The sequence below is a fragment of the Micropterus dolomieu genome, linkage group LG07, assembly GCF_021292245.1.
Source record: "Micropterus dolomieu isolate WLL.071019.BEF.003 ecotype Adirondacks linkage group LG07, ASM2129224v1, whole genome shotgun sequence".
NCBI lineage: Eukaryota > Metazoa > Chordata > Actinopteri > Centrarchiformes > Centrarchidae > Micropterus > Micropterus dolomieu.
In genome coordinates this window covers 19,464,839-19,489,811 of record NC_060156.1, presented here as the reverse complement: position 1 = coordinate 19,489,811, position 24,973 = coordinate 19,464,839, and the positions used below count along the sequence as shown (strand labels likewise).

The following is a 24,973-nucleotide window of genomic DNA, read 5'->3' as shown; positions in this document are numbered from 1 at the left end:
AAATAGATGGGCAAAGGTATTGAATAAACATTTCATATTGTTATCTCAAAGGAGAACCTGTAAAAAAATAAGACAGGACAAAAGTAACACAGTTACAATTTCTAATTAAAATTTAGAATAATTTAAACCCTTCAAGTTTATATTGTGTTACTTTGACCCATCCGTGTGCAACTTCCAGTCAGTTCAAAGTCAAATTACACCGAAGTCATTCCACTTTTGTACAAATTAACACCTGGTATTAAACACATGAGTTGTTGATCACAAGCAAACTAGTTTCTGTCTGTAACTTTATCATTTAAAATGATATTTATCTGAAAAGAATTATTTTTGTCCAGGTTCTCCTTAATGGATACATAGTTAAAATAGATGTAAAAGTCATGAGTAAATGGTTAAAATTGATAGCTGAAAGTAATGGATAAACAGTTAAAATAGATAGAAATGTTGGATAAATGGTGAAAAGCCTAAAAGTAGTGGCTAAATGGTTGAAATAGTTAGCTACATCATAAATGGTATCTGACCTATTGTGGCCCCTGCATTTGTACTATAACCTCAAAAAATGCACAACAAATAAGCAGTTTTTTGCCACCTAAACATGTTGTTGTGTTTGAAACAGCAGAAACAGGATATGTTGCAGTTTGGTGTAAAGCCCTGTTCCCTACACTTTTGCTATACCATTAGTCTTCATATTGTTCCTATTAGAGAGCACGAGGACATGAAAGAGAGCCTATAATGTTATATAGATACTGTACACATCCAGCCTCGCCTGGGCCTCCTTGTCTACTGTACGGCATTAGCAACAAGCAGCTGCCTGCATTTACATCATTTAGCGTTTCTCTCAGGGCACTTTAATACAGTGAACCTCTCCCCTGGTAAACTTTACAATAGGATGTTGAAGGATACTTCTGGACTGCCATAGGAAATGAGAGGCACATGTGCATGGATGTAGTGGCGCAACAGTGGGTTACCCCCTGTGATGCTGAGCTTAAGGGCTGCACAATAAGACTAATGGATTCCTTTTGCTGACAAAACTACATTAAGCACACCAGCTATTGTTCTTATCGTGGTAGATGTACAGTGATATCTTGTGTACAATAGGAACTGGGTGAGGAATTTGTACACATATTTAGCCAGGATAGCTTGGCAGAGGTAATCTTTGCGATCTACTCCTGCATTGTCTTTTGTCTCCATTAAACAGAGATAATCTACTGCAAGAGTTTCAAATGCTACTAAACTGACTCCAATTGACCCTGCAGTTAGCAGAGAACTGGAGAAGGAGAGGAAATGTATGGCCTTGATTACAGCTGTGTATCTATTTTTGCAGATTGTTCTGTTGCTGATTCACACACACAGGGAGCCACCATTAGCACGTATAAATAATGCAAGGCCCTCATCTCTCTGATTTTTTTCCAGGTCCCTACTCCGCTAAGTGCCTGCATGAAAACCTTGGCCTCCTCCTTGTTAGGTTCTCTATAGATTAGTATAAGATTTATTTTAAGTCTGTAAAGCAGCATGTTCTTGACAAGTGTTCCGCTCAATGCAGGTGGGAATGTTTTTAATTGTATCATGTGAAGTGGAATAGGAGCTCTGGGACTGTGTCAGGTTGTGTTAATATTTAATCCGGTCTCACTTCAGTTTCCTCATGATCCACGGTATCGTAAGAGCACAATGAGAAAGCAACATTACAAGGCGGATAAAGAGACACGAGTAAAGACATTGTAGCTCCAGGACGTCGTGTCACTCAGGGTGTAGTGCTGTGAAAACCTTGTGAAGACACTATTAGGAGATTCCACTTGTGTCTCCCCTCTGCGCCGGGGCCTGGGCCATTGTGCAGTGTGCCCTGAACAGTGAGTGATATTATGGCAGCTAATGCTAATGCACTCATTTCAGCTGGTGTGCATTAAAGAGAGCTGACACATTTAATGTAAAAGCAGGTAGAGGGGAAGAGTTCTGTGTGTGTGCATGTGTGTGTGTGTGTGTGTGTGTGTGTGTGTGTGTGTGTGTGTGTGTGTGTGTGTGTGTGTGTGCGTGTGCGTGTGTGTGTGTGTGTGCCTGGGAAAAAAAGGAGGACACAGCGTGTGTCGTTGTGTGTGTAAGAGAAACAGAGAGAGAAGGAGGGTAGGGAAAGAGTGAAGGATGGAGGGATGGAGGGGAGAGCGAGAGAGGCCTTTCACTTCCTCTGTGTGCACATCACGTCTCCTCTCCCTGAGCTCAATTACAAGATTGATACTCAGAGAGGAAACTTCATCATGTCGTACACATGTCTTCACTGGGAGAAAGAGGGAGACGATGCATGTTGTCATTTAACGTGACATGGTCTGCGTTCATTCAAAACAAACAAAATGAGAAACAGTTGGACTATAGATTTCATTACAGGCTAATAATAAATATGGTGCACCAGTAAAGAGTGGCAACTCAAGGGAGGAGGACCGGTAAATACTTACTGACGGAAGAATGAACTGGAGGTGGCCATGCCTGTTGGATAGAGAATTTAACAATTCTGCTGAGTGAATTAATCTAAAACAATAACTTGTAAACAATAATACTCTTTCAGTGAGCCATTCAGCTCCATCATAGTAAACATTTTTTATAACCTAGACAGCTCTATAAAGTGCTTTAGGCATCATTTGGCACAACCGTCATTAGTCAGTGCCTGTGTGTAAATGTGAATAAAACCACTGTGGCGGTGATGCTGCGCAGACACAAGCCCATATCTATTTTACACTGTTCCATTTCAAACGTGACACAAGCAGGGAACACACTCCACAACAATGGCCATGTTTTGCTTTAATTTGATTAGGTTTTGTCTCAGCAAATGCCAAGTCCTGTTTTGCCTCAAGAACATATCTCTTAATCACGTTCCATCCAGACTGTGTCTTTCATCTAAATCTCACAGCCGTGGCTCACACCCAACTTTATTTCGCTGAAAGGTAGGGGGAAAAAGCGCACACACATACACACATACACGTCCATCAAGGGGGAATACAATGACAAAAGCCTAGCTCTCATCTCTGTCACATAAAGTAATGCTTTGTGTTTAGCTGTGTGCAACTGAGGTGTGCATGCGTGCGTGCGTGCGTGTGTGTGTGCGTGTGTGTGTGCGTGCGTGTGTGTGTCTGTCTGCAGGGCTCAGATCCATGTTGTTTGGTTTGCTTCTCCATTAAGAGAGCTGTAAAGGAGAGAGAACAGATGGCTGCTGGCCCGCTCTGTCCTGCATCCTCTCACAACTGCCACACTTCCTGTGCGTCCATTAATCTTCTCTCACTACTCCTGCAGCACAACTTTATTAAAACAACTCAGGAGAGAGCGAACAACAAGCCTGCGCAGCTGTCAGGAGCAAAAGACAGAACCATTCGTCCACAGAAGAACGGCCTCGGATTTCTAGACGCATCTGTAAAACAGCTCGAGTAGAATCTGGTTGGCTTTGAAGCAGGCTCTGCAAAGTGCTCGCCATACTAGAGACACAATAAATGCTCATTAGAACGCAGCTGGAGCTGCTGTTGTTGTGGAGTTCATAGGCATAGTTTGTCAAACTTAAACATGTGGGGCTCTAGCTCCCTGCCTGGGACAGACTACTGTTTCCTCCTGATCTGAGAGCATGTGGGAAATGCAGTGTAATAGTAAAGTTTGGCCTGAGTGTTGGATTTGAGTGCAGAGGACCCCATACACACTAAATCTACAAGCAGTCTGTCTGATATAGTTGACAAATTGCTTAGACTATGTCTCTGAACTTCTTAATGGGATAGTAAATTTTTGCTTATGTTCGTTTTCAAAAATGTATAAAATTGTTCCTTTGGCTAATTAGCATGGACCTGTTACAGGAAAATGAGAATAACATTTTCCACAAAAACACCACATACAATGAGAGATAAATACCTAATGTTATGATCACACAACGGCTACATTTGTTGTCCTGCCTGATTGTTCTCACAGGAGGAAATATATTACTATTTATGAGGCATGTGCAAATGTACATGTAGCACGCTATCATGACAAATATTCTGGCAACGTAGGTCTATTTGGCCCTGCACTCAGTGTCCGTAACAGTCAGCGGGTAAATTAAAAAATCTATTTCAATTTAAATTATTGGAATAAAGTACTCCAGGAGCTGTAGATAAAAAAAGAAAAGAACTTCTTCTTCTAGATCCCCTTTAATTGGAAAGTCATTTCTTCAGGGTATTCTAATGGTTCTGAGGGAAGATTGCAAAATAAAGTTGATGAGCTGGGGGGAGGGGGGGTTAATAGCGCGCTTGTGTTTGTGTATGTTTGGCTGACCCTGTGTGTTTTCTTTGCTCTGCCACACAGTGTTCAGTTTTCTCCTCCCTTATGACAGAGGCACCAAATGAAGACTAATCCAGTGGGCTCACACACACTCAGATACATACTCCCTCAAGCCTGTGGTCACTCGTCTCATCCATCTGCTATCTGGGGGAGTGTGGGGGGCTCTTGGGTCAAACTAAATTAACCATCCTTCTCTCACAATTGTAAAAATGTAATTGACTTAATATAAGAAACCCATGTGATTTGGATACTCTGACTGTGAGTAATTTTGTGGGAGCTTACAGATGCCACTTTATATGTGAAGTGTCTTCAAAGTCTAATATTGTAATTAGCAATGCAAATAATTGATATTGTAACATTCTTTTTGTTTGGGATTTATTTTGCGGATTAACTCCCTTTATCAATGTTTACAGTGATGACAGAGATAATTCAAGTGATACTTTTATACATTGAATATTTTAGACAGGGACTAGGCTATCACCTGTCCCCCAGTTGTACTGAGCTTTATATCTTTCACCTGATTGTTTGGGTTTTCACAGCATGCAGCTTACTGTTTTGGTTCAATTTCACCACACTTATCAGTGTTCAGCAACAGGCAGCTTTTCAGTGAAAAAGCTTGAAAACAAAAACACTATAAAGCTGCCTAACCCACCACCAAACAACAAAGACAGTGACTAGCTGCTAAATTTAGCAGCTAAAGAGCTAAATATTTCCTTGAAGAGTTGGTGATGACCAACAACAGAGCTAAAAGAGAGTGAATATTGGTCGTGTGACCAGAAACACAACTTTAAATGAATCCTAATGTTGCTCCCTGTCTGTTGGATGCAAGCTGGAAGCTTCCGGTCTGAGACGTGAATCCAACGCAGAAGTCCCTTAAACCTGCATTCTATCGAACAGCCAGCAGGAAGCGACTCTTCTGGTTGCAAAAAGAAGTCCGGCTCCATTAGAAATAATGGTAAAATGACCCTACTTCTCAGCTGAATAATTACCTCAGTAAACACTTTCATAATGAGTTTATGGTCTCAATCACTAGTTTCATGTCTTCTTCAATACAACATGATGTTCATTTAGTGAATTATGGTCCCATTTAGAGGAAACTAGACCATGAAGCAGAGTATGCTTCAGGGCGGGATTATCTATGAATGACAAGTCGTTACCATGGCGATCTGTCAGTCAGGCTAGAGTGACCTGTACCCACGGAACTGTGTAAATTTTACCAGAGCCGCTGAAAAAGCTTATTAGGAGTTGGCTGTTCACTTTCTCTGTTGAGTACATTTAGTTTTAAGACTTTTGTTCGCTAGACAAAATTGTCAGCCCTGTGAAAATCAGTTAACATGAATTACAGATGCACCTAGCTAAGCAAGCTAGCTAACTCCACACACGGCCGTTAGCTCCACTGTGTCGTCCAAATATGGTCACGTCCGAAGCCGTTGGTTGCAAAAACAAACTCGAGGCTTCAAAACGGCAGTCCACAAACCAACAGTTGACGTCACGATGACTACATCCACTAAATACAGTCTATGGTTGGATGTGAAATCTACTGCTTGCTAGCAAGTTAGCAATACTGTATGTTAATGCTTTGTTTACAGCTTGTTTTCACTGACCCCTAGTGGCCAAAAATATCATTTATTGCAGATAATACCCTGTGTACAATGCCAGCACATTTAAGTGATTGTGCAGCATGGGAGAGGAATATTGGAGCAATCATTTTTTAACAAACAAACAAAAAAACAGATTTAATATGGCTCTTTATCTTCCTGGCAGTCATTAAAAGTGGAGCAAGCTGGACTTGAATAGCTGTGTGTTAGTTTACCCTCAAACTGAAAACAGTTATAATGAACAACCTATATACATGTTAATAGAATTACAGTATGTAGGTAAAAATCTTAAATTAAATCATTACAAAATAATACATAAATGATCTAATGCCCCTCATCTCTGCTTGTTTGTGCAATAAATCACCTCCATCATTCCTGCTCTTAAACCATTATCACTTCAGTATAGCACAATTGTAAGCCTTAAATTGGCATGTAACAATCCACAGGGCTCAACGATGCCTGCATAAAAAAATAAATCTGTCTTGTCTTATATCAACAAGGTATTATACCTCACACAATCTTGTGTAAATCAATCTGCCTTTCTTTAGAACCCTCTTATGCCAACCTGGTCTGAGACCTTTCTGCGCTGCCTTGTTGACATTAAAGAAGCACTGTGCGGAGACATTTCCATTCAAGGAACTTGTTGACATAGTTATCAGACATCAAAGAGCCTTGTGTCATTTTGAAAAGGCCTTATGAGAGTAATGGAGATGTTAAAGGGCGTGTTGGCCCCAAATATCACAAAAGGATGAGAGGATATGAACACGCTTTGACTGAAAGGAGAGAGTGTGATTAAAAAAACCCCACCACACTGAAACACATTCTCTAGAGAGAGAGGGAAGCGCTTGGCTCCATTTCCGCCTAAGAAGCGCAGAGTTAAAAGGTGGACCCTGTACAAATGAAACTCAATTTCACGCCACATTATCCCTCCCTGTTCTCTTTCCTGGCTTTCATTTTCATTAAGACCAGAGACAATCATAAATTAATAATTACTGCCGAATGTCTAAGCGCAGGCCGCAGTCCTAGCCCTCCCCTTGCCTCTGTGGTCTTCCATGTTCACGCTTGCAAAATGTTAATTTAGGTAATGTGGCCTGGCCCTTGTCAGATAAAATTGTTTTGTAGTTTCGCTAATACATAATGGTCTATCTGATTAGGTGACATTAGTCCTATCTTTCAGATGATCAGCCTGCACCTTCCTAATGTCTCTCCACAGACTCAGGGCACCACTGAGTTATCAAGAGACATGCAATATTACTGCTTCCACTAAATGGCCATCTCCTGGTCATGCTGATGAGCAGGGAATTAGCTCAGTTGGAGTTAACAATGCAGTTGACAATATGCTGAAGTATTAATATAACTTGATTTCTCTCTGGTGAAACTTTTTTATCCTTCAAGTATAAAAAATAAATCTGTTAGCAGTGTCAGGATAAACAAGTTTCTTCAGCTGGTCAAGCAAGCGCAAACCAACAACAAATTGTGCAATGTGATGTTAGGCAAACCAACAGTGAAATGAGAGACAGGATCATGCGGAATAATCATGTCTGGATGATGTCTTCATGAGCACATCTCCACGTCAAGCCAAGTAAATAAAGCACACAGCTCACACGGCTTTGAATGCTTTGAATATACAATCAGCACTGTGCTTTCCACACTACAGCGAAGTCAAATGCAACAACACAGCTATAATGCACATTTGGTATTTAAAGCCTTCGTGCCTCATGGTCATATTTGTACTGAATTGAATTTATTACAAAATGTGCAGTGATATGAAACATGTAGCTGCAGGGCCTCTACTCTCATACACCATTGCAGGAAAAGGCATCAGATAGAGAAATAAACAGAATATCTGAGTAATAGCTGTGAACAACCCGCGTCTCACAAGCTCATTGGAGGCGAGCGGAGTGAATCTTTCACTGCAGCAAAAAGAAGGAACGATTGAGTCATTAAATGGATAAAGTGGACTTGATGTCAGTTTCTTTCACTCCAGAGTGAGCTTAAGTTTCGAGAGGAGCTGCAAGTGCAGTGTGAGTCTGAACTCCACGAGAAGCATGGTTTCATGATTGATCGCCCATTGTGTGTCATATTGTTCTTTCAAGGTTGATTGGAACTTTAACCTCATTTTTTAATAAAAAGAAGAAAAGCTTGAAATATTTCAGGCCTTGGATTTTTACAATGCAGTATTGAATTATGCAGCAATCAGTCAATTATTCATCTCTGTGGCTGCGTTAAGGCCATGCTTTAAAAAGCATGCAAAATGGGTATGGGCCAAGCATGCTGTGTCAACACATTTCACTCAGAATTGCTTACTAGAGAAATTTGTCTCTCAATGTCGATTTCATATTTTTTTATGCGTTTCAAGAGCTGTACCTGTTAGAGTTGTTCTGAAATGATCCCTGTGGATAACTATTGTGTCTTGGGGTGTCTTGGAGAACAGTCAGTACAAGTTATAATAAAAAACACACTCAAAGAAAAGTGTATGAAGTGTTAAAAACTGACAACGTCACTTTTACAAAACAGAATAGTTTGACATATGAGACATAAACAGAAGAGCTTTGTGATTTCTCAACGACTCCCTCAAAGCTATAAGTGTTATGTAAAGTGAATATTATGATGCATGACCCGACAGCATGTACAACTGGTTAAAAGAGCGTTGTTACTTCTATGGTGATATATTGTGAATTAGTATCATACACTTGAACGTACACATGAAATAATTTATTTACAGTGAGCTTGGTCACACCCTCATTTACATATCTAGGATTAGCCTATGCATTTAAAAACACACACACACACACACGCACACACTTTCGCATCCACACTCGGTGAAAACAAAGGAAAACTTACACAAGATTTTCTCATCATTTGATTAGTCATACATTTTTTTTACTGCCATACAAAGTGAAGAACAATATGCTCATTTATTTTTCTACAGTACAGTATACCTGCAGCGTTTTTTTTAGGCCATACATAATACACAGAAATTAGTTAAAAGACCGAGGGGCTGATTGTAAAGGTCTCAAAAAACGAATACGCCAAAAACAACAAGAGAATCGCAAAACAAAATAAAGGAGCTGCCCCCCAACACTTGCTTACATTATTATCAGATCATCTTGAGCTGTTATGTTTGGCTGTCTCAGCTGTGATGATCTACATTTTTATGTATTAGTGGCCTTTCCTATATTAAACCAGTGTTTGAATTCCACCTCAAAACACCGGGCGTCGTGGAACAGAGAAGTGTGTTCAAGACCTCGGGCAACACATTTTATCATCAACATGTTAACTTTATTTGAATTTGAAGTACAATGAAGAGATGATTCGAGAAGCTATATAAGTTATCAGTGACGACAGACCTAGACACTCCATTGAGAACAAAAAGAACAAACACATTGTGGACCTGGGACACTCCTCCTCCTCTCCTGATTGTAACACATAAGGTCTAAACTGTTTTGCAGTTAAAGGACTGACATCAGCTTATGTCTAGGGAATATACACAGGTGTCTCAGCACCGAAATCCGAAAGTCTTCTGGGAAAGCAACAGGAATATTTTTAACTTAAAATTAGGTTTTTTTTCTTCTCATCAGGATATTACGAAACACTCTTAAAAAAAAAAGAAAAGTATGTTTGTGTAAGTTCACCAGGGATTTGAACAATGTAAATAAATGGCATTCAGTTTTTGAAAAGTTGTGTCATAACGGTTTCTCAAGCTCACACTTGATAATTTGATAGTTATTTTGGATCGTTTTCTTTTAAAAAAGCATTGACAGGTGCTGATTCTGAGTGTGTCTCATGACAAAAATGTACAGTAAATCCCAAGAAATATTACCTCTGTTACAAAGATTACAGTACTATTGACAGCAAAAGTCTTCATTTTGAATGTGAAATGTTTGATAATTATGTTTTCAAAATCATCTGGGCTTAAGTGAGTCAACCCTAGTATTTGTTCAGCACAATATAGGATTTATTAAATATCATAATTCCAGGACAAACATTTACATGCCTGCATGCTTTCTCACCAAAATGGCAGCTATAGGAAAGAATGATGGCTCAGAAATAGAACAAAACAAAACTGTAGGTTTATATAAATGGTGGTATTGTTTGCCTAATAGCTCTACTGCATACACAATACCTCTTAACGTTATATACACATACCTTATCAATCCACTCGGGTTCGATAGAGGGAGTTTTCCTATCATTATCATCAGATCTTGTATATACAGAAATGGTAAAAAGGAAACTTGATTGTATTCTCATCTAATTTAGAAAACATGAAAATCAAACATCAGTCTTCTCTTTTGATGAGCACATGGGTAGATTCACATTTCTTTTTTTCACAAGGTTCATCTCCACGTGTCATTTTTTAGCTTCTCAAAATTCAATTTGAAATACAAAAACAAAACTTCAGTGGAATTTCTTTTTCGAAGCTTTCTCGCTGGCTGAGATACAGTATAAAAATCTTCAGTGCTGAGAATTTACGAGTTATTACCAACAGTGTACCATGGGTACATTTTTACTGTGCTCAATATATATGTTTATCCTTCACGTTGGCCAACCCGCTAAGTCAAAACCTGCTTTAGCAAACTATTTAATGTTGGCCTCTGAGAGAAAAAGACTTCTTATTCTACATTCAGACACAACCTCCTCCAGCATTTGGGTGAACACAGCATTTCCACTGAACTCCTACAAGCAGCTTGACTTCTTTCCTCTACTAAAACAGCCTGGATAAGGGCTCTTGAGAATCTTCATGGGTTTTCTTTTCTTTTCTTTCTTTTTTTTTCTTCCTTTTTTCTGAAATTTTTATTTCCTCCAGCTCCTCACGGCCTTATCAGTACATCACTGTGGTTTTCAGGAACAGTCTTCCATCTGCAACAGAGGACACACAGGAGCCAAGGATTAGCCAACAGCTAACATCCTGCTGACGCAAATGCACTATTCAGGATGTGATTGTTGATGAAACGTGACTTCAAAATGTTGCCCTCTAGTCTTTCAATTTCACCAGCGTTACTATGGATTCAGAAACCGATTTAAGGATAAGATTAAGTTAGCACCATGACGAATATGATTAAGTATCATGTGCAGTAATTTACTTTATTACTTGCAACAAACATTTATGTCATTAATTGGACCATCTTGTTCGTGTCAGGTAGAAAGAAAATAAGACAATAAATAAAATAATTTACCTTTGTATTTAAGATCTAATACAGTACATAAGTCGGGAGGTACAAATATAATTACACTGTTACATGCATATTTTATTACCAGGAAAGCACACACTGTTAAAGCAGATATGATAACCACACTGGAAGTATCAGAATTGTATGCCACATGTGTTTAAGACATCTCTACTGATGCGCTTGTTTGAACATAATACTGCACTCATGATGTAAAGCACTCTCTAAGTGACATTTCCTGCATGGGAATAGTGTTTATTGAAAATGGCAGACATTCCACTGTTACGTTATGTTCAGACACCTCCAACCTAACGAGCTTTGTCCATTTCCAGCAAACACTCTTGTCTGAGTGTTCGCCTGAGCGAGCAGTGCTGCTCAGACGCTGAGCTGGTAAAAGCATCTGTTAGGCACTGCTCAGGAGCATGTTTGACGTTTATTACCTTCACGATTCCTCTGCCGGAGAACGCTACAGTAATGCCTTTAAGAGACCACACTTCTCTTTGGCAGTGTGCCTAAATAATTCAATGTTAAAGACAAACGCACACAAAGACATTTAGCAGCGCAAGTTGTTGGACATGACACAAGCCGCGCAGGACATCAGAGACGACGCTTGACTCCTATTCTACGGAGACATGGAGAATACACCTGGTTATAAAGGGCTTCTACCTCTGCTGGGAATCACACTTTAAGCATCAAGTTATTTTCTATAATTAAATACTATTTGCTTATTTTACCAGTGAGAATTTAGCTAAATTTAAAATGACTGCATTATCAATATTTTATCAATTACTTCTGTTTTCCCTTTTAGCCGGTGTTTTATATATTGTCGTGGAGAGTGAAGACAACAAAGGCTTGTTGTGTGTGTGTGTGTGTATACAGTAAGTGTGTGTGGGGGGCTGGGTGGTGTACAAACACACAAGCTAATTACCCAGCACTGCCGTAGGTCTCAAAGGCATTGCACTCTGGCTGCCTCTATTCAAGCAGCAACCACCGAGTTCTGTGTAAAAGTCATTACAGCATCAATGCAGCGCTATGAAGAACAGACAGCCAAAGAGGGGGCCGGAGAGTGTTAAGAGTGTGGGCCGGGATACACAACTTGATACACACAAAACACGCCTTTCATAATAACAGCAGAGGAAACATCACACGCTCTACCTGCCTGCCCAGCTTCACACTTGGAGCAATTTCTAAGGGTGTTAATGAAAAAGAAGACAATTTGATTATTTGACGGATGATCACTCTCAGTACGTTGTCGAGAGGAGGTTAGATATTGCAGCAGTTTACCTCTAATAGATGAAATTATCATGAAAGACAGGGAATGAGAGAGGGGGTCTGATAAGCAAATCTCACTAATTCCAATCCATTTTTAAATCGGGGCGCGATATTAGTGCAAATGTTGAAACATCTGCTTTACATACATGAGTGGGAAAATTGGTGACGTCTTGACACATTGTTCGATGAAAGGCCGTCTCATTAAAATATGTTGAAACTTCAGTATTTTTATATTCAAATCAAGATGAAAAGTTCATTAAAGAGAATAAATATTTCATTAGATGCTAAATAAAACAAAGGGAATTTTGGCTTCTCTCAGCATAAAATTCCTTTGAAAGATTAATTAATACATGTAAATTATGCAAATTATGCCCATGCAAATATTTTATGAAGACAATTAAGGGATCCATTAATTACAGTCTTTTTTGCTTCAGTGACATTCATTCATTTAATTTTAATTTCACTTTAACTGTTTTGATGTTTAATCTTGCAACAAAGAACTTTATCTCTGTGCACAGGGTCGTGTAAACTTGCCGAACACATCGAGTGGGAAGCGGGAGGGAACCAGAGAAGATACTGGGGGAAGATATTTACATGTGCACCGTTGCCAGGCAGTACTGGCGAGGTACAGTCCCAGTAGCTTGCCTGCCTGTGAAAAGAGCCACGTTCCCTCTTGGACCCGATTCAAAACACTGTAAAAGCAATTAATAAACACAGACTGTGTTAATATCGCAGAATTAGAGAAGTGTGACAAAAGACAAATAGAAATAATTAGTTCTCTAAAATTATGCCCTCATTATTTTTTTCCCCCTCTCTCTCTCACCATTCGCCTCCCTTAGTTTGGAGTTATACCCACACATTTCTCTCGGCTTTCATGCGAGTGATAGGCTTGTTTTTTCCCCTTCTGCTAGTGTAATTTATCAACATCATTTTTTGCCATTTGAGGTTAATTATACAGCAAGGCTTGCAGAGTAGAGCAGTGGAGACATGGGTGGCAGACAAATGCTTCTCTAATTGAACGAAAACACAAAATGCAGCCTGTTATTCAGTTTCCCCACTTCATTCCACTCTTCAAGGCAATGATCAGAGTGATTGAGAGAAAGCAAAAATGATACGCTCTATGGCCACATCATACTGTTCCTAACAAGGATGAGATAAAAAATGTTTTTTTGGGGGAAAAAAAAATTCTAATTCATTTCAACTAAGATTACACATTTAAGCAGGACAATGGCTGCTGTCACTATAAGTGTAAAGCTTTAACACATTGAATTTGATACAATTACACTACAAAAGGGCAAGCTCTTCATCTAAGTGTAAAGAAATTAAAGTAGCTAAATATACTAATTTGGTATGAAATAGGGGGCTATAATTATGCTGTATCTGGAAGTAATCTTTATATTTAAATGATGACATATGGATTTCCTTTTTTTGGACATCAAACTGTCTCAGATCCCTGCAGTGACTGAATGACATTTAATTAAGGAGGAGTCATCACTTCTCCTTAGTAAATTTTCTTTCTTTTTGCCCTTTCACAAAATATCAGTTCAAGTAGACTAATCAAACATTAAAGAGTTAAAGGGGGCCCAACTTATTCTCGCATACAAAGATGAATATTTTCCACTTTTCACAGCAAATTACATGGAGCATTTTTTCCGGATAAATCGGGACCTCTCCTACTGATAAGGGCAGTTCTGAGCAGACGCAGCTGAGGCGTATTAAAGGAAGACGTTCGAGTAATAATGAGGATATTCAACCTCTGCAAGGTGTCTTGCATCTGGGTAAACACAGATAGCAGACAGTCTACAGAGGTTATCGCTGGAGCGCCCTTCCCCAAACACATACTGCACCCCCAAGGCTAAGAAACAAACAAACCATTAAAAATGTACAAGGCTTATTCATAAAATGGATTGATTTGCCCCGTTTATTACTATCAAAGGGGGGATTCAACTGCTTTTTGTGGTTTTATGACTCATTAATGCTTCCTGAGCTGTAAACAAACCACTTCTTTCATTCTATCTCTGCGACCTTCTAGCCTTGTTGTGTCACTGTTTTATCTACTGCATTGTACGGGGTTTTGTTCCAACAAAGATCTCTTTCCTAAAAGCATCACAGCCACTAAAAGTCAAGTAAAAGAACAATATTATTTCAACAGAAAACCAATGATCTTGACCTAGTGCTGTGGCCCAGATGGTGAGCTGTATGCCTGAACAGCAGGCACAGAAACACTAATGTTCATAAGCTGAAGCAATGTGTGTGTGTGTGTGTGTGTGAGGGAGAGCGAGAGAGAAAGTGCGCAAGATGGGGTGGGGTGGGGTGGGGGGGGGGGGGGGCACAAAGAGAAAGAGAGCAAGAGTGAGAGCCAGAGAAAGAGAGAGAGATTTATCGTCTCATCTGAGCCCCTGTACCTTGTATTGTCCTTTCAGCATCTGTTCTTCCACTGCTGCGGTCACTCTCCATCTCAGGGGTCAGAGAGTCTGGGAGAAGAGAGGGATCACCGCCGTTAAACATCCCTGACACACACCTATCACAATGCCAGTTTCACAGCATCGTTCATTCAAAACAAGAGGCTAAGCCTTCAAGCTATATCTCCGGAACCGAATGTGGAACCGAATGTGTGCATGGGATGAACCGTGCTTCCCTGTGTGCTTATTATCAGAGGTGGAGGAATCCTCAATTCAACACCGTTAAAAGTGTGACCCTGCATTCATATGTTTGCTTAAATAAAAGTACAGTGTTGGTAGTAAAATGTACTGAAGTGTCAAAAGGTCAAAATGTACTCAGATTTTGACTTTATGTATAAAAAAAGATCTGTACTACTCACTGAACTATTCAAATGAAATCCCCTACACACTGGCTAGTTGAAAGTCTGACAGTTTATCATATTTTATGAGCTCATCATTGTTTTGTATGCACAACCTAAAGTGTGCAAACCAGCTAGTAACTCTAGTAATTAACAATAAATGTATGCAAGACAGTTTAGCGCTTAAATATATGTTGTGAACTGAAGTGTGCTGTAAATATGCCTTACATGGTTTAACACTGGGTGAGACTTTGACTTTGATGGGTTTTTTTCTGATTCATCTGCAACTATTCTGATGACTGATTCATTTGTCAAAGCAAAGAATGCTGCTTGTTTTTCTGTTTTATATGATTGTAAACTGAACACTTTTTGGGTTTTGGACTGTTGGTTGGACAAAACAAGGCATGTGACCACGTCACCTTGGGCTCTGACGATCTTTTGTTTTATTATTATCCAACATTTCACAGACTAAACGATTAATAAAGAACATAATTGACAGTTTAATATATTATGAAAATAATCATTAGTTGCAGCCCTAGTGAACAGCATGCAAACATTTATAGGACATAAGGAGAATGGAACGCAAACACATACATTTAAACAGCTGCAAAGTTGCACTTTAGATAATATACTGTTCACATTTTGAGCAAAACAGTTTAACCCATTTATTGCTGCAACAAATGTAAAGGTCACTATAAATAAATAAATATGTGAGTTACTGTTTTAGCTTTGTTTTTAAAATAATTATACTTTTAAGAATAGAGTCTGTGACTTCACAATATGTACGTCACACAACTTTCATCTCCTGAAAAATCCTATCAACCCCCCACCTTCCACATCTGTGCCAGTAGAAACTGCCCATGCCTGAAACACCCGCATGTGTTGGAAGTGAAAGGTACAGTAAGCGTGTCTCACTGTGGAGCGTCTGACCGTTGAGCGAACGCATGCTGTCAGAGGGTGAGGGCTGCTTCAGGGTCTGCTCAGCCTGCTCTCTCCTCTTGGATTCGTACTCCAGAGCTTCTTGGAGTTTCCTCTTGGCCTTCTTCTCCTTCTTCAGACGCTTCTGAATGATTGCTAGGATGGGAAAAGAGCACAGTGACAATTAATGAGCTATGGGGCAAATTAGTGGAGACCTTATCTTAGATTGAAATCGGATTATTGTAGCTATTGCATTCTAGCAGGAGAAGATAACTTCATTTTTAAAATCTAGCATACTGTAATAGAAAAAGGGAAACCAATTAAACCTAAATATTTTATAATATATAAAGATCTTCCTTAATAAAAGAAAAAACTGACTGTGACTTAACAAACTGCTAGAGGGAATTAAAGAAAATTGAAAAATGTATGGGATGTTTTTCATGAATTTCTCTCATTAAACATAAACGGTTAGCATATGAAACTGATGCATTTAACATGAGACTGAGAGTGAATTTCTCTAAGTTAATGTGTTTTACCAATTACGTTAACTGACTTAGAGCAGGATAGCCGGTGCTAAGTAGATCAATGTATGTGTAACCAAAGAGCCGCTTACTGTATGTCAGTGTTTCAATAAGAAACACGCAGAGCTGTGCATGTACAATCAGGAGCTATCACGTCTACATGAGCACAGGCCTGTGAAGTCTGAAATGTTGCGAAAAAATCCACATTTACGCATGCCCACACACACACACACACATGCAGCTGACAGGGAGGATACGGTGCCAGGTAGTCGTCAGGCAGTACCTCTGTTCTTCTGCTCCATGGCGAGCTGCTTCTCCAGAGTCTCCCTGAGCTCCCTCTCTCTGAACAGCTCCATCTTCAGCTCTGTCTTCTCCAGCTGCACCTGCTTCTCCTGAGCCCGTGCGTTGTCAATTGCCACCTTGAGTAGGCCCTGCAAACGCGTACACGCACACACACACACACACACACACACACACACACACAAAAACACAGGCATGTGAATATATACACTCAAGAGAAATACAGAAAAAAAGGGGGAGCAGGGGAAAAGAGAGTGATGTCGGCTATTTAAGAGCTTCAAGATGAAATGACCACACTGAAAGTATGTCACAGCAGTTCTTTGTGCTGCCCACAGTAGTGAAGCAGAGCACAGGGCCAAAAGCTGACTGCTGCTACATGAGTCCTTTCAGGCGTAATACCACCTTTGCTGGTCCTTTTATCTGTGAAGATGTCATTATCTTTTAGCTGCTCCCACAAGATCTAGAAACATGAACATGGATCTACCAGAGTTTTTGTAATAATAATGTTTTTTCAAATAATGAATAATGTGAGAGTGCTGGGTACCTGCGCCTGACCCCTTTTGGTCAAAGCTGTGAAATACAAGCGAAGATAGACGCTCGGACGCTTGAGAGCTATCTCAACCGAACCAAAGCGACGTTTACTTGATTGAGAAGGTTGAAGGAGAAAACACCACTCAGCACTGTCACACTAAGAGTTAAGATGGAGCTCCTCTTCCATTTTCCCATTTAAATACACAGCTGACAATTGTAACTGGATTGGTATAAATATACAGTATTAGTCCCTGTGGCACATTTCCAAGCTCCTTGCGCAGCACAGCAGGAATGAATAATTTGAATGACAAGTATCTTATCATGTATCAATTATATTACTGCCATTCCAAATACACTCCTGACAGTCCTGAATTGAACGCTACTGCAATCTCATGTGAAAGCTGTACAGTACCGCGGCCATTTTCATCACAATTATTCCCCATCCACACGCAATTATATCAAATGCACTGGACTATATCTTACTAATTGTTGATTCTTATGACCCCAATTTATTCTAAGTTGCTTTATCTTAATTTTCTGCTTGGTTTCATTTTGATGATTTGTATATAAATATTCAAGATCATTATCAAAGATGACTTAGTGGAGTGTTGGGAGCTTGCGACGGGTTTACTTGTGCTGTTCTAATTACCACACAGAGCCAAAGGAGAAGCAGGACTCTGATGCCAATGGTACAAGTGCAATGAGAAGGGCAGCGGTGTACACACACCATTACACTCAGACAGCAGGCAAATACATTCATCTTTCTGACTGAGGGTGTTTGAGCTGAAGCCTAAATGGCACTCTGCGGAGATGGGTATTGTTAAGGTATGCAGATTTGCAGATGAGTGTATCTGGATTTGTAATGTCCATAATAAGTATATTTATAAGGAGGATACAGATGATGGTGTCCACTTTTTTGACTAAAAATGAGATCTTGTAGAGAGTCTACATCATGCCATTGACTTTTACCAACATCATTTTGGATGGAAAGCCATAAATTGAAGAGAAACAATGGTAGTGTTATATTTCAACACAGACTGAGTCATTCAGCTTATCGAGATCCGGAACCCCCCCAAAATTTAGATATAACGACTGGACATTTCTGTGGGTACAAATAGGTTCTCTATAGAGTATTTTCGCTGATTTAGTCCTCATAGACAACAAAATAAATTATTTGTCAGTGGATTTTAAAATGACCCATATGAGTGATCTGCCGCACTATGGTGATGGTGTGGTTAGTTGAGGCAACTTATACCACTTGGTTAAGTTTGACACATACAAAAAAAAAAAAAAAGATATCTTAAATCAACATTGTCTTGCTAGCCATTTCTGGAGCTTTCAAACTTATCTCGGAGTCTTTTTCAGCAGATGGCGTTTGTTCAGCTGTGAAGGAGGACAGCGGTTGAACGCTTCAGAAAAAGCTAGTTAGTGTTCATTGTGTTGAGATATTTTTGTCAAGGTCTAGACAGAATAAACTTTCATGCCATTCTTGAGTACTGTTTGGAAAATCTTACGGCAATCGTTTGGAAAGCTCCATTATGGTTAAAGAAAAGCAAGGATGTTGGTAAGAGACAGGACGTACACAGGTCTCTGTTGTCAGTCAAATGCTCTGTATGCCCAATTACGCGACCCGACCTCAACACTCTTACTTAATGTTAGGAAGTCACACTACTTCCTGGTGATTGTAAGACTAAGGCTGTAATTTTTCTGGAGAAGATGGTTTTGATCTAAAGTATATCGACAATATATTTTCTTAAAACAACTTGAAGAATTGATAATGTTCCACTTTGGCACCCTCAAGTGGTAGTTAAAACAAAGACACTGTGACAGAGACACAGGCAGCACTGCAACTGTCTCCTTTTTCTATAACAAGCACTTGTAGCATCAGAATAATTTCTATATATGGCCCAATCATATTTTTACACAATTTCACACACAGAAGCTTAATACATTCAGTATTTGTGAACTGGCTTGGCTAAATGAGGTTAAAGGGACTGTGCAGAGATCCTTTACTGTATAAGTTCCTGCTACTAACTGTGTGTTTTAAAGCAAGTAAAAATGTGTTATCTCTATCTTGTTATGAGGGCACAGCTTTGTCAGCGGGCAATACCTGTATGTTGGTGAGGAGAGTCTCTATTGACGACAAACCATCCGGGAAGAGAAATGGTGAGGGGAAGCCAGGAGGAAGGGCCTGTCCAGCCAGTGACAACCTCTCGTAGGTATCTCTCGCTGTTGGGGTGCACATTGAGTTGTCCTCTGCAAAGAAAAATAATAGCATTGAAAATGAATCATTGTGAAACTTGAAAACAAGCTAAGTGGTTCAATATGTGAGTAGTTTTTGGTGATGCTGACACATATTGATCCTGACTTGATCTGACCAGTAGCTATGACTGGGTCTGTATTGATCTCGAGCAGCCAATCCCATCTCTCCCCTCCTCTCACAAATATAATGGACTGACTGGTCCCTTGGAGATTCCTTTGTGTTGCTTCTTCTCAAGGCCCGAGTGTGGAGTTAAACAATATCAACCGCGACATAAATCCAGCTTCCCCCATTTAAGAGATGTCATGTGGACTCCAAAATCAGAAGCAGACCCACGGTCCGGCTCCCTTTGTGTATGCATGCACGGATGCCTGTCAAACCTAAGATGACATCATCCTCCATTCATCACCAGCAGAGGGGTAGGGCCCTGCCATCTGCTGTCCAGCCTCTCCACCAGGCCTCAGAGGAGGAAAGAGGAGCAGAAGAGGGAGAGAAAGCAGGAGGAAAACCAGCAGACACAGATGCAGCCTGGTCAGACTAAAACTGTATGGACGCTGCCGTTTGTTGCAGATCTGCCACATGTTTTTGTCCACTGAGCTTTTATTAAGCCAACAATTTGTAAGTGCTACCATTTTGCAGTGAGACAGTTTATTAAACACATCCAGTCTGAAAAGCTCTCCACAGGAAGTCTGCACCATCAGCTGTTTAATTGTTAATTTAATGAAAGAGGGGGAAAGTTTTATTTGTAATGTGGAACCCTGGCTGTGTTGTGCACAGCACCTCTCTGCTCTCATCCAGTATTCATATCTGTTTATGTGGCAGGCTGAATCTTGTACAAACAGCGAGTGGAGCTGAACAGCCCTGCCTCTCCCTCCCATCAATATTCACCAACGCTAGCCAAGTGCTGGGAACAGCTGGTCTTACATTAATTAGTTTAAAGTATTTATTTCACCCATCCTCAGAGCAGATTGAGCAAAAACATTGGAGATTATTTCAAGCATCTGCAAATGCCCTGGAAGCATCTCTGCGCCAAAAGTCGAGTGTTAGCATTCACAGTTTAGGTTTGTAATTTGAAGGTTTTTTTTCTTCTTTTTTTTCTGACCGGGGAAGATGGTGAAATATGCACCGCTGGTCCGTGGAGAGAGTAAACAACCTTTCTCCTTTTTCAGATGGAGTTCACTCCTGTTGATTAATTAGAATGGATGGTTGCCTAATGGATTAAAATTTGTTTATAATTTGACTTCATAAAAATAATGAATTGCCTACTTTTAAGAAGCCACTCCTGCGGTAATTTGTTTTGTTTGGTGCAGTTCTGTCTGCCTTTTGAGGTGGGCTTCTGGGTGGAGATATAAAATGCACTCTCCTTATACAGTGGCACAACATGAAAGTCCTATTTTATCTCAATAAAATAACTAATCAAAGATCAAAAGCATTGCACTTGGCTCCAGCTTAGGTTGATATAGATGTATTGCGTGCATTATATGCATGCATCACCCACCTCCAATAAAATCACCATAACAACTAGAGACGTTAGTAGACCTCGGGGAAAGGTCTGCTGTTGTAGCTTTGTAATTGATTTGTACTGTAGGCACTTTGTCCCTTATTTAGTGTTGGCATTAATCATAAATCATTGCTTTAACAAACTCCGGCTTCCCACTCAGCAGGCCTCCCCTCCAACACAATGTTGGATCACACAGAATATTTGATGGCTTTGTTGCAGGGGAAACAACCTGTCATGCTCTGGGAAAAGCAAACAGCGTGTTTTGTTCGACAGTATCCAACTACTGTACAGCACTCCTTGTCAGATAACATTTCCACCAAGAGCTATGCATAAATACAGGCATTTTAAAAAAAAGAAATGGGAAGCTAATAAGTGACTAATTTAATCAAAATAATCAAAACAGGCTTAATGAAACTCAAATGTAAATTCCAGTGGAACGTGATCTAGATCTGTGGTTTCTGTGCTTCTAACAATGTCCACCCCCCTCCCTCCCACACCCCCCAAACTCCCCCCTCTTTTTCTCTGTGCCTGGCTGCAAATGCTGGCATGTGTTTGCATGTTTATTTCTCACCATCGCTCCAGAATCATTGACTTCAACTTAATTACAGCGACAGGCGTTGGAGTGATGGGGGCCGGTGGAATGGAGTACTCTGTTTCCAGGTGATATTTCTCCACAAGCAAGGCTGCCAACAGCAGCTGTGACAGCCTCTTGTGCTTACCGTACGCTAAAGGTACAGTTAAGGCCCCCGACTATGAAATACTGTGTGGAAAAACACTCGCAGGTCACCCCTGTCACAAATAACATTTCATGCACAACTGTTTCGGCGGATAATAGGAGCCACAAATAAAAATGGGACGCTGTAAATACAATGCATTCTGAATGAAATGCCATAATTTAAAACAACCCCCCCGCCCCCACCCCTTCTCTCCGTCCTCCTCCTCCACCCTGCTCTCAATAGCTGCAGAGGGAGTCCTTGACAGTGTGCTAGCAATGATGAATCACCTATCCAGTTAATTTTCTCACTCCTCATGTGTTGTGCTGCTAAAACAGGGACCCAGGAATTGACTTGACAAACTATGAATGTAAAAAATATCACTTGGAGGGATCTGGGCTTATCTCCAATTTACATGTTATTAGATTTGTGTTGCAATCGGCACTTGGACCTAGCAAAGCTGAGGCAAAAAAGATGGGGCACATGATAACCAGAGATAAAACATGTCTAAAACCCACTTGAAAGCCTTTGAAATACTTGATGGAAAGTCACAGGGAGCGGAGAGAAGCAGAGGAAACTGGCCTGATTTAAAATGTGACAGACACACATTGCAATCTGTGGTAAATCTAGAAGAAACCTTGGGAAATTTAGCTGCAATCTCTGGATAAATAGCTGTAATTGACCTTGGGAGTTGAAAATGTGCCATATGTTTCTGGTTCCTGTGTTTGAAACTGGGTCCCTCAGGACATTTCAGCTGAGTCCTCACACGGAGGCAGTGTGAGCGGGAGGAGAGGAAGACACAGAAAGACACACAAAGAGAGAGAGAGAGGGAGAGAGAGAGACAGGGCGAGAAGGATGCCAGGAATGAGAGATAGATGGTTGAAGACAGAAGATGGATGGATGGATGGATAGGTGAGGCAGAGTCTGAGGAAGAGGAGGCTGGAATAGAATGGGTGTGCAGAGAATGAAAGACTGACAGAGAGGAAGAGAGATAGGAGAGAGAGGGGAAAAGAGAGACAGAGAGCAGAGGTACATTTGGCTGGCCAGTCAGTGTGATATATTGACAGGTGAAGCCTTTGTCCTTGCAAACCTGTGTTCCTCCCAGCAGGAGAACTGAATGCTAAACCTGGAGGTTGTCAGCACAGCCAACACTAAGCAAGGCAATGCTTTCCACTGCACAATTACATCTGATTTGACCTGCCAGGGCTGCGGAGAACCCAGCCTCCTTCAAATGGAGTAGTTATGACCTCTCGGACAACCATTAGCAGCCAACACAGCATTATTCCACCTGCACTTAAAGGGCTGGATTTGGAAAATCTTGTCAAGGGAAAAATCTGTCTTCTGGTATACATGCAGTGATGCAGAGCTGGGCAGAAAAGTAGTTGCACGCAATTTGAGCCCTTTAAAAATACATGAGCCTAGCTTATCTTGCAAATGATGTCTGCACTCTGGAGGGTCTTTCAGGCAAAATAAATTCAGCTTTCACTGTATGATAGTTGTAAACAGGTACTAGAGTATGTAATATGCTTATTTTAACAACTATAGATGTTTTTTTCTGACTCTTACATTCAAATGATAATTTCACTCATAACTCCACACTTGTAAAAGCAGGTTTCCAAGTGTTAAGAAAGGCTAAAATTGATTTATTCACAGCATCTAGAAAGAAACATTTTATATAACAGCAAATAACCTAACTACTGGAGGGTTAGATTCACTTGTAGGCACACCTTTCTTAAAGTAAGTAAGAACCTGCAGGACATAATGTGAAATTGTGTGTGATGATCCATACAAGACAAATTCCTTTGGAATGACTATCACATGCATATGCTGTGCATATGTGTGCGCAATGTACTGTATACACTGTGAAGAAAGAGAAAACACACATGAACTCAGATGTCTGCAAACAAAAACTCTCAAACGCATACACACTCATTACATACACGCATGGCACACACACTAATGTGCCCTCATCACATTTAAGCTAATTTCCTTTTCATCACGGAGAGAGGAAAATGAGTGTTTGCCCCATCCCTGCTGGGGGACAAAGTCAAGAGCCCCGGTCGGTTTGGGCTAGATTAACAGGTAACATTTGGCTCCCACTCTCTTATCACAGCATGAAAATCAAACCGCGTGTTTTCCTCTATCGCTCTCTCTTTCTCCCCTCCCTAATGTTCCCTTCACTTAGAGATGAAATCGCTTGCTGCACAAACCCATTTGGAGAGAGGAGAGAAGGTGAGCGGGATAATCAGGCTGGCCACTCGGCCGTGTTTCCTAAATGCTCTCCAAAACATTACTGTGCACAGGCATAAAATTAGCACCGGGACCCTAAAATGTTGACATTTAGCATGACTTTTTGGAGAGTGACACCCTCATATTTTCTTGTAGGATATCATTAAATTTCAACTGCCCTATGGCTGTGCCTTTCCATTAATAACCAATTCAGTGTGTCACTTCTCCCTCTCTCCCACTCTCTCTCTTGCCACCTTTTTAAAGTAATGAGTCCATTGCTTTGCCTTAATAAATTGAATCGTATTCTCAAGGCCATATGAAGATAGAGCCACAGATGGACAGGCTGCATGTAGGAAATAACCATAAATCCTTTACTGTCAGAGAGGCGGTCTGAGGTGACAAAAGAAGACAATCGCGATGCTCAATTGGGATTGCGCTGAGATTACAAAAGACACAGTGAAAGGTTTATTCTCTCTGTTAAAACTGTCTTTTTCCTGGTGTGGATAAAGAATTTTTTGTTATTGCTCGCTAATGATAACATTTAAGTATCTAATCACGCCTGAAGATTACAAAACTGACAGATGATTGTCTACAATATTCTGCAATGTACATTATAATACTACCACAGCAGAAAAAATTATGAACTACAAAATGTGCCTTTAGAGTATAGATTGCAATATTATGGTGCAAACAATTAAAATCAATTTCATAATTTGTTTAACCGTTAGCTGGAAAAAGAGGGAAAGAAAAAACAGCAAGAGAGAGAGAGAGAGAGAGGAAAAGAGAAATGGAAACAGAGAGAGCAAGAGGCAAGGGAGCACAATCTGTGTTGACTTCCATTCAGGAGGAAGATATCTTGTCTTTTTATGCGGCCCATGTCATAT

General features: G+C 40.3%; 1 protein-coding gene across 13 annotated transcripts in view; it reads right to left on the bottom strand.

Moving 5' to 3' along the window:
• Positions 1–8,576: 8,576 nt before the first annotated feature.
• The window catches only part of dachd (dachshund d), a 117,980-nt gene continuing 101,583 nt past the window's right edge, over positions 8,577–24,973 (bottom strand). For 10 of the 13 annotated variants that reach the window (XM_046054027.1, XM_046054028.1, XM_046054032.1 and 7 more), the window contains 5 exons: positions 19,497–19,642; positions 16,839–16,986; positions 16,032–16,190; positions 14,722–14,790; positions 8,577–10,736 (listed from right to left, as the gene is read on the bottom strand). In XM_046054027.1, the coding sequence (XP_045909983.1) occupies positions 10,699–10,736; positions 14,722–14,790; positions 16,032–16,190; positions 16,839–16,986; positions 19,497–19,642 (560 nt within the window). In that variant the 3' untranslated portion in view covers positions 8,577–10,698. The remainder of the gene's footprint in view (positions 10,737–14,721; positions 14,791–16,031; positions 16,191–16,838; positions 16,987–19,496; positions 19,643–24,973) is intronic. The other 3 variants (XM_046054033.1, XM_046054030.1, XM_046054036.1) reach the window with 1 other exon arrangement.